This window comes from Aspergillus pseudodeflectus (genome assembly GCF_044049435.1).
Source record: "Aspergillus pseudodeflectus strain CBS 756.74 chromosome Unknown BJX68scaffold_53, whole genome shotgun sequence".
Taxonomy (NCBI): Eukaryota; Fungi; Ascomycota; class Eurotiomycetes; order Eurotiales; family Aspergillaceae; genus Aspergillus; species Aspergillus pseudodeflectus.
Genome location: NW_027263829.1, coordinates 78,002 through 94,779, shown reverse-complemented (window position 1 = coordinate 94,779; position 16,778 = coordinate 78,002). Strand labels below are relative to the sequence as shown.

The window sequence follows — 16,778 nt, the reverse complement described above, 5'->3', positions numbered from 1 at the left end:
ATTATCTCTAAGAAGACATCCGAGGGTTGCTGCGCCATTGGCCGCCTTATGGAGAGAGGGAGATGGCCACGTGATCTGAGCAAGTCTCAAACATCTTGGCTCGTTTCTACATCTATGTTCGCAGAAGATATAAGGTGAAATTCGTAATGAACCAAGAAGAAGAAGAAGAAGAAGAAGAAGAGTATCGAGCTAGTAGTGCATCTTTAAAAGCCGGACCAGCACACCCTAAGTATCGTGGAAGCTCCTCTGCCGGCTATCCGATCCATGGTCCAGCTCGAAGCTACGTACGCTACGACCCCTCCACTGCCTGCCCCTCCGCCACGCCACCACGCCCCCCTGACCCACTAAATGACGCTGCTGCCTCAGCCTGCAAACGGAAGTTCCAAAGCCAAGTCTTAGTTCTTAACAAGTACCAACCATCTCCCGCCAGGCACAATCCTCAACCCTCTCAACCGTCCCAATCCCCTCACACCCCAAACATCCCACAGCATCTCTCACAATGCCACCCCACGAAGGCCTCATCCACCCGAAAGAGTACGACATAAAAGACAGCAACGTCGAACTGATCGGTTCGGACCTCGACCACCGCGTGAAACACGCGTCTGCAGCTACAGAACCAGCATGGAATAATGGAATCGTTGGCGTCGAGCCGGGCCTGTTTATCTGGCGGATCGAGGATTTCCAGGTCGTCCCCTGGCCGAAGGAAAAAGCAGGCGAGTTTTTCGCGGGGGATAGTTTTATTGTGTTGCATTCCGTCAAGTTGAAGAGCAAGAGCAAAGACGGGGATGGGGACGATGGTGAGAACAAGCTTCGCCACGATATTTTCTTCTGGCTCGGCGCGCACACGACGCAGGATGAGGCGGGAACAGCAGCGTACAAGACCGTTGAACTCGACGAGTTCCTGCACGGCGCGGCAACGCAGCATCGCGAGGTCCAGGCGTACCTGTCTGAAGAATTCACCTCGCTCTTCCGACGGATCACAATCCGCGCCGGCGGCGTCGCGAGCGGGTTCACGCACGTCGAGGAAGAGGCACCCAAGGAGATTACGACCCTTCTCCGCGTCTTCAAACACCCCGGTGCGTCGGGAAGAATCGACTCGACGATTGTCTACGAGGTCGAACCAAACTGGGAAAGTCTCGACGACGATGACGTCTTTGTTCTCGATAAGGGCGACAAGATCTGGGTGTGGCAGGGGAAGAACTGTAGCCCGATGGAGAAGGCCAAGGCGGCGCAGGTAGTTAATGAGATGACGATGGCCAAACACGTCGATGTGGAGGTTCTGTCGAGGCACGAGGCGAGATCGAAAGTGGTTGTTGATTTGCTTGGTGGGCAGGGTGTTGATACGTTTTCGACGGTGTTCAAGGCTCCCAGGCCGATTGCTGGATCGAAGAGCGGGGAGAAGGGGAGTGTGGGGTCTGACCGACCGAAGAAACTGTTTAGGTTGAGTGATGCTTCGGGACAGCTGGAGTTTGATCTTGTCAAGGAAGGGGGACCGGCGAGGAGGTCAGATTTCGATGGCGACGATGTGTTTTTGTACGATGTTGGCAGCCAGCTTTGGGTGTGGCAGGGGCTCGGGGCGAGTGAGAGGGAAAGGGCGCTGTGGCTGAGGGTTGCGCAGGCGTATGTGCGGCATATGCAGAGTCAAGAGGATGATATCTATATGATCCCTATTGCCAAGGTGGTGCAGGATTACGAGAGTCCGTCATTCCTGAAGGCGGTTGATTTCTAGTGTATGCACATGTCCATACCTGGGGTATATTTATAAAAATCGATCACGATCTCCATGAGCGGTATTCAGTCTTCTTGATGTACAGCCGTGATCTCCTTGAAAGATCTCTCTATTGCTCGTGCTCGAAGACACTGGTGGTCTTGAAATCTGTTTTCTTACGGAGAGGGAAGATTTTTGTGTGAGCGTGCGGGGGTAGCAGGGTAGCAGGATAGTATGGTGTAAGGTGCCCGATATTCTTTCTGACCTTGGTTAGCGCTATAGAAACTACATCTAAACCTTGTTTTCACTCTCAAATAATCTGTGAAGGCGCCAAGGCCATAAGAACCAGCCTAATAGATCCCTATAGCGTCTACTTACATCTGGGGCGCACAGTAAGACAACTTCCAGGTCAAGGGTCTTTAGTGATACCACGGACTCCTTGTCATTGCTCTGTCTGGCATAAAGAAATCTCTTGTGGCCGCTCGGCGTTATCACTTGGCACTCGACGAGCCTCTGTCGACAACGGTCTGCGATGGTCCGGTTGGGGGTGAGAACCGATCCTGGGTTGCGCTCACGGAGGAAGAGCTCCAGTCTCTATACGGGGTGAGTGTTAGCGAAAAGATCAGTTATAAAAGCTAATGGGCAACAACCGTCGGATAAGAAACCTGCATGGCTCCTTGTAGCTGTTTGAATCTGGCGAATTCGCCAACGATAGTGACAAACGGGCCACCATCGGGCTGTGAGAGCCATAGCCGGCGGATCATGTAGTGAGCCGCCCGTTCAAGGGCTTCCCATCTCGGATCAGGTGGTGTCATCGGTGTACCGACGGTAGATAATGGAGCTGTCATCTTGAAGAGGCGCGGTGGTGATTTGGCGATGGGGCGGCGTGGAATCGATGTTGTTGGTGATGATCACGAAACAGAGAGATGGGGTTGAGATGGGGTGATGATGGATGAGAAGAGAGGAAAAGACGAAGGAGGGTCATGACCCGTATATTGCCCGATGTCACCCAGTCTCCTGCATTATCTCGCTGCTTGATGTCTTTGAACGAAAGATGCATACGGGGACAAAGGTGATGGCGGGGTATTGACAACAATGAGGAACCATTGAAGCGATATGCAACAACCACAGGCACAAGGTAGTGAGTAAGTGTATCTCCCTGTTCCATACCTACTGCTACATATCCTTCAATATAATGTGGTGCATATTCAGTTTTCTAATAGTCTTCACGGTGGCCCTTGCTCTTTGGTCGATATCGTGGTTGAGGACCACATCAGAGCACAAAGTAAGGGCGAGCAACAAAGAAACGAGCGGCAATGGTCAGGCTGCTCGCCAAAGGGCAGATCAAAAACTGAAAAAAAAAACGAGGAACAAACAAAAATAGACCGAGAGAGTTCTGGACGAGCCAATATTAAAAAACAATGGACTTCAAGCCCTGTACATGGTAACTCACTGAACCATTGCTCTTCGAATTGTTGAGATCCCTCACATGTGAAAGCCCCGCAAGTCATGAGGTGGTATATCTGGAAGCTCATTGTTTGCCAGTAGTATGGCGCGCATGCGATTCAATGCGGTGGTAGGGTGCACCCCAGAACCTGGGCTAGGAAAGAGATAGCCTTCTAACGCGGGAAGCCATCGAGGACTAATCTCCCTAATGTCCCTTCTCAGGGCCTTCATTTCCTCAGTTAGGTTCATATCATTGTCAATAAACCTAGGTCCAAACGCTGCATTAAGCATGCCACCCCAGGCAGCATCCACATGCTTAATATGTCCCAAGTCACGACAGCGTAGGAAGAAAAGTGCTTCCACAAGGATAGCATGGGTAGGGATCCTGACTGGGTAAGTTTGTCCAGGGACCTGTACAACCTCCTGTACCTCGAGGCCGGAGGCGTGCATCATTTGTATACATGAACCCGCGGTTATCGGTAGTGCTGAGCTCTGGGAAAGACCAGAGGAGTTGAGACTGGGCGTAAAGTGAAATCACTCTAAAGTACTCATACTTGGTAGGCTCAATATGGAGGTGCTCCCTAGCGACTGCATGATAGTTGTTCGGTGCCAGTTGTTCTTGCCACACACTCATAGGGAGCGCTCCCCCTTGACGAACAGGAGTACGGTCACACCGATTCTCTGTTGGCTCAAGGCAGTTGGGGTCTGTGCAGCGGTGGAAGTGCCCAGTAGCAACAAGTTCACTAGCAGCAGTATCGACTTTATCATTATGAATGACAAAGTCAATTTCCTACATCGGTCGTTAGTGATTGCTCACTTTGAACAAGACAGGGGTACATACATACCCTTGTAAAATTATTTCTGCCATGGCAGGCAGCAGCCCACCAACCAAAGAGGGTATAGGGAATGTGCGCTGTATCGAGGACTCGACCGACATCAGCTAGCTATCACGTCAGCAGACTGGACATGCATGAGTGAGAGAAGGCTCACCCGCTGGGAGAGGAACGTTCGGAGGAGTAGACATGTTGAGTTGAGAGAAAGTGGGATTTTGACTTGATAGGAACTGTGTTGATAGGAAGAGAAGGATGTTCTGGTGCCCCCCCTCGAAGGCAGAATCTTCTCGAGGTATTTATAAACACGGCCAAGACCTCATCTGAGGATGCTACCATCAATTTCATCCTTTTTTGGCGATCCCAGACTACCGGCTAGGTATCACTTGATCATCGTTTCTAATTGAGTTGGTACATTTAGCCGCAGACTGTTAGTGAAACTCGCCAAGCCCATCCAATTATTTATGATACAATCTATCAAAAGCACAAAAAAGCTTTGACAGTTCCGGAGTCGCGCACCAGACTTGCAAAGTCACAAGAACAGATGGTGTCCAATAGATACACCGTAGGATTCTGGACGACGCGTTGTCTGGTCTCGATTCGAGCAATGATATGGCGATATCCAATCTGGAGTATCCCAACCATGCACGCGGGCATCTATGCCGAGCTTGTGGAGTGATGGTACCCCTCACACCTCCCTCTCAGTCCCAGAAAGCCACCTGGTGGTTTTCATCCCGAGTGGCTGCCAACCAACCCGCCATTCGTCTTTGTCGAGGCCTCGAACCATGAAGGGCCTTCATCTGACTATCCTTGTCCGGTCCGATACCGGGATATAATAAGATCAGAATTGCTGTCGCTTATTGTCCAAAAATAGACGCTCTTTGGTCTTCGTTTCACCCACGAGACGGATTTACATGTGAAAACGCATGGACAAGATCTTGACGTTTAAGCCTCAAAGTCCATTGAGAAATCATGCTTGCTCCTGGGTATTTCTCTAACCTTTAGTATCAGACGGGCAAGGGTCGATGATCATGGCTGGAAATTCCTCACTTCAAGTCTTTCTTTTTTTTTTTTTTTTTTTTTTTTTTTTTTTTTTTTTTTCCGTTGTGCCGAGGATCGCAAGGCTTCGGCCGGCGGAACTCCGATGAGGCAAGACAAAGAAAACATCTTGCGACTTTTTTTTCCAAGATCCGCCTCAGGACCGATTGGAACACATAAAAGCCCAGTATTAAGATAGCAGCCATGGGTTGCATCCTGGCAATAACGCAAACCAGAGGCCCGGGCGTGGTTCCCTTTGTCTATGAGCCATGGGGTGTTTCCCAGACGAGTTACTCGCCGAGCAGTCAGATATGATGAGCCAAGGATCTCATAGCTCGCAATTAGCAGCTCCAAGGCAAGATGGGACTTTGATTGAAAAAGCTGGATAATCAATCCGGCGTGTAGTCAATGCCGTCCGTACCAGTTCCCCTCGTCACCCATCGATAGATCACCCGCAAACAACCGAGCCATCAAGACCAGACAGAGACCATTAATGCAGTTGTTAGGAAGGGTGTCACAGCCGACTATGACGATGGAAGAGTTGAGCACTGTGAATCCTAAGCTTCTCTTGAGCCCCGTCCTGGACGGCAACCTCAACCCAGGGAGCCGGAACGCTTCCTTTGCACCGAGCCTAATCTAGATGGTGTTTGTGACAGAGGACAAAGCAGATGGGACCCGCTTGAGGAAAGTCTAAATCGTTGGGAAGCCGGTCGATGCAACGAACGCTAAACCTACCTGCTCCCATCTCGCCATACAAGACTTTGACCGCTCAAGAGGATTCTAAGGATGTGGGGAGACTTTGGCACTTTGAGGACCAGTCACTGCCCTTGCTCGTATGTGAAAGACATTAGAATCGCAGGTTGCTGGAGGATGCTGCCCGTTATTTCACGAAGGGCAAGGAGGAGGTTGCGCGGACCTACTATAACGGACATAAAGTCTGGTGAAGTATTCCTGCGACGATCAAAATCACTAGCGCATACCCTCGATGACCCCACATAATTGAGGTTGTTGCTGACCCTTTCCAACTAAATGCCGCCACTGCTTGTCGAGCCAAGCGAGTCTTTGTGCGCGATTCAACAGACTCTGGATGTCCCACTCCCAAAAATACCGCACCCGACGCATTCAGAAAAACTGCATTGACATTGAATGCTCAATAGGGCCCAATTTATGCAGGTCTCCTTGGTCGGCATCTACAATACTCGTGATCTAATGTCCTAAAGTGCCAGTGCGGTGTTTTCAGCTTTTTGCTCGTTTTTGATTGACCTTGGGCCCGCAGAGTACCGGATTAATTGCTCTGCTTGCATAATCTTGCGCAGGGCGGCTGAATCTTTTCTCCATGTTTGTTCAAGTGTGGTGGCCTGCTCGGACCCCTCCTGCTCATCCTTGTCAAGGCGTACAGCAACCCCGCCATGCCAATAGGATTCTGGCCGGTGACCCCACCTATTTTAAAACAGACTGCAAGAGTAGCTGGGCCCAAAGAGCTTTTTGGTTCCACCATGTTATTCGAACACGAACAGGCCTGGAGGAAGACAAATAACATCAGAGAAACAATCCCTGGCGCACCGCGCAAAAAGTCAGCCTGCCCCTCGATGCACGCGAACGTAAAAGCGTCAGATTTGAGCAAGTACCCCACTTCTACCATCTTGGTGTTCGTCTGACACTATTTGTTGTCCGGGGACGTAGGACGCTAGGCCGTGCTGGCCTGACACTCAGATGCACCACGCCTGCGGCCGTCCGAATCGTCATTAATACCTTTAGGTGCATCTCATGATTTGAACCCAATTCCTGCTCGTAGGAGGGTGGTATCTGCTCACAGGGTGTATTTGCCAATGGAGTATCGTGCTTGTCTGTTCTTGAAAAACGACTTGACATCAAAACTAGTCTACTCCACCTAGTCGCTCCGTATCGGGCACCATGGTTGAATCAAGCTCAATACGATGCTAATTATCTGATGGTTTCTCATGCTTGATTCCGTCTTATCTGCCGCGGAGGGCCCCGCACTAGCAGCCTTGTGCGATTTTCCGAAGGTCCGCATGATGCTGCAAATGCCACAGCGACTAGTACAGTGGCTATTCTTTGACCCAGAGGGGCGACTTGGCTGGTTTTGTAGGAGCCTAGACGGGAAAGCTAGACGGGAAGGCTATCTTTTACTGCGCACACGTTCTGCGGCGCATGTGGACACATCTATTGGAGATGCTGGATGCATGTCGCGGTGCGAAAGAGCCGGGAGATGTCCGCGCCACTCGTGTATGCGGTAAGATGCTCGATCTGTCTGCTGCAGGTAAGCACGTACTTTCCGAAGTCGGTTGCAGCGTAAGGTCTACTGTGGATTAGCGCACTACCTCTGTACAATTCCTTGATTCCCGATATCATTACCACGAGATTCCTGACTATCAGGTTGACGATTATGGAGCGAGCGTGCCTGCGGAAGATGGCGCGAGCCCAAACATCCAAGAGATTCTACTTTACCATGAAGATTCCCAGCCCCATCTACCTTAGGACTGCAAACGTTCGATTCAAAGGCTTCTAGTCGTTCAGGGATATACCCGCATGACGAACCAGGTATACCCATATAGTGCTGCTGTAGCTCGCGCCATCTAGATCTATTAGACCTTCGCCGCAGATATTAATCTTAGAAGGAGCTTTTCTCCATGTCTCGATCCATCTCCATTGGTACAAGTTATGACCCCACTACATTCAGGGCCACGAAGAAATTAGCGAGCTTGAAATTCCCGCGTGTCCAGGTCCGCAAGCCTTGCTCAGTTCACCTGTGTGGCCCAACAGCCCCAACACAACTTGAGGAGATGGATGACATATCACGGATGCCACGAGGTGGATATCGACCCTGGCCCTGGGGACAGACAGATTTGGGCAGTCGCCGCGGTCCTCAAAGATGCAGGCATACTGGTACCACACCCGCCGCAGCTCGGAGACTCTGAACAGGCCTCGTGGAGCAAGCACCTGCAGCACCCCAAGCGGGTTGCGTGTCTCTATAGGTATGAATCAGGAGTCCATTAGCTTCTTAGCCTCTCTTGATCCGATTCTTTCTCCGGCTTGTCCGCCGCTCGGTGCCCAGTCTGTGCTCCCCATGGCCCCACGCGCCTAGATACCATGGCCCCGGGAGATAAAGGAGCCGGAAACCCGGCGCTGGGGCCCGTCTTGTGCCCGCGCGGTGCAACAGTACTCAGAGAGACTGTACTGCACATAACGAAAAGCCGTCCTCGCCGCATATCGTTGCCTGGGTGTGGAACTCCTGCCTCCGCTTCGCATCTTCTCGGCGGGGTTTTTTTGCTCCCGAGGTGAGAATTTGAAGTGCACGGATACCATATTGAAAGCACACGCGATGATACCGCTCTGCACTGACCGAGGTTTGCTGGGCTGGCGCTGATTGGGAGGGAGGATCTGGCGTGCCATAAGCGTGCATGTTGGGAGGGTGGGGATTAGGTAGAAGCTTGACTCGCCTAGATCATGAGCTTGTTCTCTTTTGCCCTAGATCTCAGCGCCAACAGGCCATACTGTGAGACTTGTCATGGCTAAATGCTTATATAGTGACGACTATGCATCGTCCCCAAATATCTGACGACCCTCTGCTGATCTCCAGAAGGGAATTAAATCCCCTTCAAGCCCTGGCGCCAATGAGACAGACATCATTCGGTTGGTAAGAAGCCTTTGCCGCAGAATGATACCGTTGGAGTGATGTTCACTTTTCTAGTAGCTCACCCCGGAGGCTCAACTTCGCATGTTCCATACGGGTCATCTCTATTTCGCCTTTGATGCGTATTGCCGGCATTTGTGGATTCCAGAATTCCCAGCGATATCCTTAAGGCCTATATCTCATACAACCAAGCCAGCCCCGCGGATTCTACGAGTTCTCCGAAGAAAAGGACGAGGACACAAATGACTGCCATCGTTGCATAGGCCGACGAGCAGCCAGTGCCAAACAGTCGTGGGCCGTTTATCCAGTGGGATACCGCGCTCAGATTCCTTCTCGGTGATGGCAGATCTGTGGAGATGGTGGCTATCGCTTAAAGTCGCTGCATCACTCTGCTGCCACAATTGTATCTGAGATCCGCCCCCAGGTCTGTCAGATTACCTGTGCAGCATTGACAATTCAGTCACTGCGTTTGCTGCGTTTAGGACTTGTAATGACTGCCAATTGTAGGCATACAACAAGGGGAGGCTGCGCTGAAAAGGCCGTCTGAGCCCATCATCTCGGCCAGAAACGTTGGCCGTTAAACTGACGACTTCCGTAGAATAGGTAAAGAGCGCATACCCTAGTTCGGAGTGTCGGGTGGCCCTAAAAGAGAAATGAGGTCGCATGGCACTTATTTGCACCGGAAGGAGGCTGTTGTAACTCCGGTCTGTGACGTTGGGTCAGATCTAATAGTATTCATCCGTCTCGTTCCATGTGATCATTGACACAGAGAGCGTAATGCCGGTCGCAAATGCTGGACGCGTCGACTATGTATGTCATCATGGACTGATAAAGAAGTGTTGCCGCTTATGAAGAAACCTCCCCCCGAATGTTGAGGTTCCAATCAGTCCCTCTAGTGATTTCCAAGACCGCTCGAGAGATGCATTTACTAGCGAAAGCCAGCTCTGAGCGTCACAGAAAGGCTGTGGGACAGGGCCCAAAAAAAGTGGCATCGAGGGACAGGATAAAATGTAAGAGTGTCATGGTATATTTCTTTTACAAATCATATATATCAAAAGGAAGGCTTGCGATCATACGTCTGACTACTCGATATCGTCATGACCGTTGTCCCGGTCAGCGTACTGATGCGCCCAGGCGCCGAGAAGCTATTCTGGGGACGATGGTACTTCCTCGTCCCGTAGATCTGATCCACGTCGGCGAGGGTCGTCGGAGAGGAGATTGTTGCCAGCGAGACGGCGTCAGCGTCGCTGGATACACGCTCCAGATCGTTTGGTCGCTCGCGGCTTGGTGTGCCTCGGACAAAATCGAGAAAGTCGTCTTTCCTGTCCCTCGTCCATTCTAGCCACGCTATGAACATTGACCAGCGGAATGTGCATATGACGCCCCAGAAGCCGGTGGCCTGGTCTGTTAGCTAATTGCGCAGCAGACAGCGTTGGGTATACGTACGGCTAGAAGAGCGAGGGCAGACACTACGGTGGCCTGATTAGGCTCAATGCGACTGGCATGGTCCAGACATGCTTCTTGGTCTCCCTTTGAGTCTATCAAGCAATCAATCCAGGGTTGTAACTCATCGTCCGAGTATGCTGCCGGGTCACGGAATCGCAGGACCGCCTGTCCCACGTATACGACATGGAATAGAATCAAGCACGCGATGGCAATAGCGCGCCACTGCAGCTGAAGGATCCGCCAGACACGTGTGGAGGTTGAGCGGGTGGGAACAGCTGTTGTTAGCTCACTCGGCGACCCCGGCCGCTTGAAGATGGAGAACCGGGCTGTCCCTCCGCGAGTGAGCACACCGCGGATACAGTACCCCATGATAAACAGCTGCATAGCAAAGGAGATGAATGCGACGCCAATCAACGGTCCCCAGAATGATCCGATGCTACCGGGATAGCTGATATAACACACGTCACCGATTTGGTAGGAGACACCTGATACTCCGAGGGCGAGTCCAAGCATTCCCAGAGAGCCGAGGAAGATACAGATAATCGAGATGGCGCGGAACTTTTTGCCCGGCTCGACGTCCCAGCAGAGTTGGAGGTAGAGGGAAGCCGATCGGAAGAAACCTGCAGTCGTCAGCTTGGCCATTTACAACTGCACAAAACGTACATCCGATTACCAGAACCCAGACACCGTATAGAAGTAATGATCCGGAAAACGCACAAGTGGTATCGGATAGCCAGTAGTTCGGTGTGATCGCATCGTAGCAGTATTCGACCGAGGGGCCGAGAGGGATGATAAAGGCAATCTAGGTATTTAGTATCAAATGCGAATAGCCCTGGGAGGGCTGCATACCGACATGAAGATGAATCCCATTAGAGGACTGGAGGTCAGGTAGTGTCGCTGTGTGGCACTCGTAGGGAGGACAATGTAGGTCAGGGCAGAAATGACCATGAGGATAAGAACAGCCAGCCCGATCCAGGGCACCATATCTGCATTGAACTCTGTCCAGGTTAGCTAGGATAGATGGTCGTGGAGCGAGGATCTACCATCCGAATATCTCCAGTCAGTGATCGGGCAAGGGAAGCAGCACGAAATGGATTCGTCTCCGACAGTATATTGTTGACACCAGCGTCCTTTATCATCTACACGGAGTTAGACATGTCTAGACACTCTCGTAGCGGAACTGACATCCACCGCTGTTCTCGAAGGAGAGCTCTGCAATGAAGGGATCTGGACATTGCGTCAAGGAGCTGTTGGACGCCATTCCGTAATAACAACGTTAGGTCGAATAGGGGCAGTAGGGGCTGGACAGGTCCAGGGCGCACAATGCAGAGGCTGCTGCAGAGGACATCAGGCAAAAACCATCGGTATCTCAGGCCACGCCCATGGGAAGAGAAATATCGAGCCGCAAGCAACCAGGAGAACCAGGGCGAAAAGTCGACAAAACCGCCCTGGAAGTTGAGCCTCTTTTAATCAAAGCCAGGAGAACCAAGAGCAAGCACGTTCTCCGCAGGGGCGGGTCCTGCACAGGCACAATCTCACACTGACCGTTGACGGCAGGACTCGGCGCTGATCCAACCCCGCAGCCAGGCCACTCTGGGCAAGCGCAACCCTCCGCTGGTCCTCGGCTGGCTCGCATCTGTGGATAACTGGATCTCCCTGCCGGCTCCCCGGATTTTGGACCGCTCGATTCACGGACCTGGGCCTTTGCTGTTGGTCCCCGTCTCCAAGTGAGGATGGTCGAGGTCGTCCTCGAAGCTTACTCCTCATCCAGTATCAGCATTTCAGGCCTCATTATGCCACGTCCTCGCTCCATACCCGAAACCTTGAAGACTGGCAATTTTCAATCGGAACAAATGCATTGTCCAGTTCGAGGCAAGATTGTTGTCTCCAACGCGTTGTTGTCTGGACTCGCGCGATCGCGCTAAGAAGGATCAACGGTTCCACAGACGAGCCGTTCGCAATTTCAAATCAACTCGAACTTTGGAGGTCCAAGTCCGAATCCTGAACTTGAACATATTCTTCGCATGCATCCCAATTTCGTCTATGATGGAGAGCTAATACCCGGCGACCGTGGGAATAACGGCCTCCCCACGCACGCGTCGGTACTTGCACCAAGGCATATTTAGGTATGCCGCCACAAGTCGCCTTTCTGGCTACCATTTAAGAAAAGCCTGACACGAGTTCGAGTTCGGCCCGTCGTTTGAGGTTCAAAGTCAAAATTATGTGTACTATACCCCAATCGGAAACACCAGGCAAGACTGTCTTGGCCTTCACGGACTCGCCCTGCACCAGCGCATCCCCGCGATCCTCACAAACAGAACAGGAGCGATCTTCTTCCAGATTTGGGTTCGCAAAATTCCGCTCCAAGTCGCATCTCACCTGCCGTTCTCCTGCTAGCGTTCCTCTCTCGTTCCTATTCCCGCGTTGGCAGGGTTTTGCATCCTGCTTCTCCAACCAAAGGGGCGAAGACCATTGTTCACGCGAATCGCAATTTCTACCCTTCCCGTGGACTTATTGAGCAGTTAGTCTGTCAGCGGCTTGTTCCAGTCGACCGGGTGGCTCAGTCGCTGAATTGCGGAGAAGGAATTCCGTGGAGACTGGAGGCGCAAGACGGGGAAGGGGGCTTCGTCTCCAAATTTTAGCCCCAACGTTTCAAGCTCCAGATCCTTGTCTATTTGAATGCATGTTGAGGGTTCTGTATGGCTCATCCAGTTTGTTTCTTTCATAATTTGCTCAAAGAGGATTATAGCTCGATTATTCGCCTTTCAAGGTTTCGGCCCCTGGCCCCGAGGCGCTATGGGCAAAAGGCCTCTCGAGTGGAGATAAGGACTGATTCAATTCAACTGTTCAGCCTCGCAGGGCTGATCAGAGTCTCTATCTGATCAAGAGACGAAGGCTAAAGCGTGAAATGTGGATCGTGGGCACACATTCCGTGGCTGCCGCTGCCAATTTTCGAGATGATCGTCGCGACAACAGCCGGTCTAGACATAGACTCAAGCTCTAATTCCCAAGATCATGGCCATTTCAGAGGAGGTAACAGTCGATCTGCGGCAATAACGGACCTATTAGGAATACGTTCGGAAGTCAACATAAAGAAGCTATGCACCATTTGCGCCCCATCATCCACCATCACAAACAACAAGCCCTGGCCATTTGAAACACTATATAGCGTAGTGTAAGGCAGACCTAGCGGGTGCGCTGCAGTGTCCTTGGCTAACTCTACCAACGCTCTTGGTGTGCAGTGCAGTATCTAAGGGAAGTCCTTTAGTATCGAAAAACATAGTCTTGATCCTCCTCCAACAACCTTCTGATAAAATCTGCCGGCCTAGTAGGCTCCCTCCCCAAGATCTCCCGTAACAACGGGTGCGTCGTGCGCAGCCCCCCGCCAACAATCTCATCCCAAAACGTCGCAACCATCTCAAACTGCTCCCTTGGCTTTCCACGCGGGTCACGCCTCCATGCATCAAGATACTCGTCCCGCGAGACTAGCTCAAGGTTGATCTGTCGGCCAGTAGTCTCATTTATTATATCCACTATCTCCCGAGCAGTGATTGTGTCCTGTGCAGTGAGTAGTACCTTTTGGTTTTCGTATCCGCCCTGGATCATTATCCGCGCGGTTGCCTCGCCGAGCTCCGCGCGCGAGGTATAGGCCACCTCCCCGTCGGCGGGAAGCGTGAGCGTCCCGGTCCGTTCGGGGTACCAGTCGAGGGAGACCGTGAAGCATTCGGCGTAGACACCTTCTCGGATGGAGGTATATGTAAGGCCCGATCTGTGTTGGGATCTTCAGGGTGACGCGAACTTGTGAATTTCGTATGGAGGTATGGGATGCACAACATACTCTTTCAGCAGTTTTTCTGTCAAAAGATGATCCTGCATCACAGGGGCCTTGGACGTATCCTCCAAGCCTCCAAACGCCAGAGACGTATACCAGATCTAGACAGATGGCCAGCTTGTCAGCAACCCCCATAAGTACTGCAAGACCATAGATAGGACGTACATGCTTAACCCCAGCCTTCTTCGCGGCCTCTATAACCCTAGCATGCTGCTCACCGCGACGCATGCCACTCGAACTAACAAAAAGGAGGTTCTCGACATCGCGCAGGCCTGTTTCAAGAGATTGTGGATCATCATAGTTGACATGCCGAAACGCGATCCCCCGATCCTCAAAGGCTGCTTTGTTCGCGGCGTTGGATGATGCAGCAGCGAATTCAGAACGTGCAACACTTGCAATGAAATAGTTTAGTACTTCGCTCCCAAGGCCACCGGTTGCGCCGGTGATGAGGTATTTGAGTGTCATTTTGTTCGTCTTGTTCGAGGACGGGGTGTGTTTGTCACTGCTGCATGGTTCCCAGCACCAGACAAACTTTTCTATTTATCTTTCTTCCATGTCAGTGACGTTGTTTTTGTGTGTTGCTTGATAATCAAGCGGGATTAGTAATGGGATCCATTGCCCCGATATTGCCATTCCACTGAGTATGAAAAGTAAATCCGCAGCGAATGCGTCGCAGTCAGCCAGATTAGTATATTGGGACATTTTGGACATCGGGTTCAGCTTGCAGAAGCGCCCTTGAATATGTGAATGATACCAGATAACCTGCGGCAACAAGTAAGCTCACTGAAGATCGCATGGAAAGTAGATATGGTGGGATGGCCGCCGCTGCACCGGAGCTCCCACTTCGGAGCCTCCCGCCCAACTGGAGACGCTCACTAATGATTCTTCACGATTCTTGCTCATAGAACATTCAGCTTCTCTCGTCTGCTGTATAGATATATATAGGTATGGAAACTACTTTCTAGTCATAGCATATTGTTCTTGCATCCATCAACTTCATTCCTCGCAACCTCATCCTCTACAAACCATGGCTCCAACCTTCCTCATTGTCGGCGCGACAGGCAACACCGGCCAAGCCGTGACCAAAACCCTCCCTGCCCTCCTCAAATCAAACGAAACCTTCTCCAACCACCGAGTGCTCGCCGTGACCAGGTCACTTTCCAGCTCCGCAGCTCAAGACCTTGCCAAAGTCCCCGGTGTCGAGGTCATCGAATGCAATTGGACCGACATCACCTCCGACTGGCTCCGCGAACACCAAGTCGTTCGTGCTTTTATCGCTCCCCACAACGCACCAAACCAATTCGCCGAAGAATCGGCCTTCCACGTCGCCGCCCTAAAGGCTGGTGTCGAGTATGTTGTCCGCATCTCCACCACAGCGCCCAACGTCCGCCCTAATTCCGACGCCTACTATCCGCGTCAGCACTGGGCTGTCGAGGCACTCCTTGGATCCGCCGATTTTCGTGCACTGAAATGGACCTCGCTCCAGCCAAACGTGTTTCTTAACCATTATCTCGCTGGCGTCGCCAATTACGTCAAGCAGTACAGAGAGACGGGCAAACAGGAAACGCCGCTCAGGTTGATGGCAGCCAAAGACGCGCCCGTTGCGCCCATCCATCCAGATGAAGTCGGCGTTTTTGCGGCTCACCTCCTCGCCGAGCGTGATTTAAGTGCTCACAACGGGGCCAAGTACGTCCTGAATGGGCCGGAGGACATCACTGGCGAACACCTTGTGCGCCTGGTGGAGCAGTACATCGGCACCAAGGTGGAGGATGTAAAGTATCAGGACATGAGTTTCGTTGATGCACTCCTGGACAGTGGCTTTGGCGGTCCGGGACAGTCGAGGACTGTTATTGGGTCAATAAGGTATGCGCCGGAGACCCTGTGGGAGGGGAAGTGTAATGCGGCAACGACGAGCAAGGAGGTTTTGGAGATTGCGGCTCCGAAGAGGACGCCTGCGGAGGTGTTAAGGGAGTTGTTGGAGGAGTGAGCATTGAATAGACGTTGGCTTTTGGGTCAGGCCCAACCGTCTGTCCATTTCTAGCTTCTGGCTTGTATTAGAAGGCTTTACACCCTCTAGGCCTAGGACTTGTAACGCTTCCCCTTCATTTGGTAAATATCGCGACAGTTTGCTGTCTTAACAGAAGGCGACGAAGAATGAATGGGATAAAGATGGTGTCATGTAGCTCAGAAGGCACCACGAATGGAATTAGAGCTAGCAGTTACCCTATTGCATAGCCAGATATTTTCCCATGCTACCGTATCATAGTCTTGATACTGGATTCTCCTTCTCGACGATTGGATTCAGCGTGAATGACTTGAAGTTGCGTCTTTTTGCATTTTGGGAATATCTTCGTTGCTCCAGGGGTCCTTGTCCAGCTCCAACCGCTCTTCATTAAGCGGCGAAATATCTACGATGTCCATGAGAAGAAGAGTCGCATATATTCGTGGAAGGCCTTTGTCACGGGTGTAATCGTTTCTAAATTCCCATACCTGAGCTGATCTCAATTTTCTCACTTTCTATTACACTGTGCGTTTCCCGGATGCCAGCAACAAGGCAGGCGCAGCATTTTTCGTTATCTGGCTCCATGAATCCATCTTAATAGTGTAGGGCAGGCTATCACAGCATACGCCCCCGACGCCACCTTTGCTGCTCTAGCAAATCTTTTGATCCTGGACTGCACTGCGTGTCGCCGCATTTGCCCTACTCGAGTTGGCAGAGGTGCTAGTGAGGTAGTTAGACTGGGTAAGACAAGGCTCTCCTTTGGATGCTCTGAGGAGGCTTGTTTGCATTATGGGACCCTGATATACAATACATCAGAGATG

The 16,778-nt window shown here is 51.6% G+C and overlaps 6 protein-coding genes across 6 annotated transcripts; 2 read left to right on the top strand and 4 right to left on the bottom strand.

Moving 5' to 3' along the window:
* Positions 1–387: 387 nt before the first annotated feature.
* Positions 388–1,995, top strand: BJX68DRAFT_244950 (gelsolin family protein). The gene has a single exon (XM_071041415.1). It carries the CDS (start codon positions 500–502, stop codon positions 1,727–1,729), a length of 1,230 nt encoding a protein of 409 aa, XP_070894909.1. The 5' UTR covers positions 388–499; the 3' UTR covers positions 1,730–1,995.
* BJX68DRAFT_270815 (uncharacterized protein) lies at positions 1,839–2,556 on the bottom strand (the record flags this gene model as incomplete). The annotated part of the gene is made up of 3 exons (XM_071046778.1): positions 1,839–1,964; positions 2,087–2,302; positions 2,374–2,556. 3 exons carry the CDS (start codon positions 2,554–2,556, stop codon positions 1,839–1,841), a joined length of 525 nt encoding a protein of 174 aa, XP_070894908.1.
* A 637-nt stretch (positions 2,557–3,193) lies between these two features.
* Positions 3,194–4,178, bottom strand: BJX68DRAFT_270814 (uncharacterized protein; the record flags this gene model as incomplete). Its single annotated transcript, XM_071046777.1, has 4 exons — positions 3,194–3,539; positions 3,616–3,944; positions 4,000–4,094; positions 4,145–4,178. 4 exons carry the CDS (start codon positions 4,176–4,178, stop codon positions 3,194–3,196), a joined length of 804 nt encoding a protein of 267 aa, XP_070894907.1.
* Positions 4,179–9,728: 5,550 nt separating this feature from the next.
* BJX68DRAFT_278453 (uncharacterized protein) lies at positions 9,729–11,384 on the bottom strand (the record flags this gene model as incomplete). The annotated part of the gene is made up of 6 exons (XM_071048541.1): positions 9,729–10,076; positions 10,124–10,743; positions 10,787–10,925; positions 10,973–11,121; positions 11,167–11,262; positions 11,309–11,384. 6 exons carry the CDS (start codon positions 11,382–11,384, stop codon positions 9,729–9,731), a joined length of 1,428 nt encoding a protein of 475 aa, XP_070894906.1.
* A 2,003-nt stretch (positions 11,385–13,387) lies between these two features.
* BJX68DRAFT_257875 (SDR family oxidoreductase) lies at positions 13,388–14,420 on the bottom strand (the record flags this gene model as incomplete). The annotated part of the gene is made up of 3 exons (XM_071043424.1): positions 13,388–13,892; positions 13,962–14,056; positions 14,121–14,420. 3 exons carry the CDS (start codon positions 14,418–14,420, stop codon positions 13,388–13,390), a joined length of 900 nt encoding a protein of 299 aa, XP_070894905.1.
* Positions 14,421–14,949: 529 nt separating this feature from the next.
* Positions 14,950–16,179, top strand: BJX68DRAFT_244948 (SDR family oxidoreductase). Its single transcript, XM_071041414.1, has one exon. It carries the CDS (start codon positions 14,983–14,985, stop codon positions 15,940–15,942), a length of 960 nt encoding a protein of 319 aa, XP_070894904.1. The 5' UTR covers positions 14,950–14,982; the 3' UTR covers positions 15,943–16,179.
* Positions 16,180–16,778: the final 599 nt, after the last annotated feature.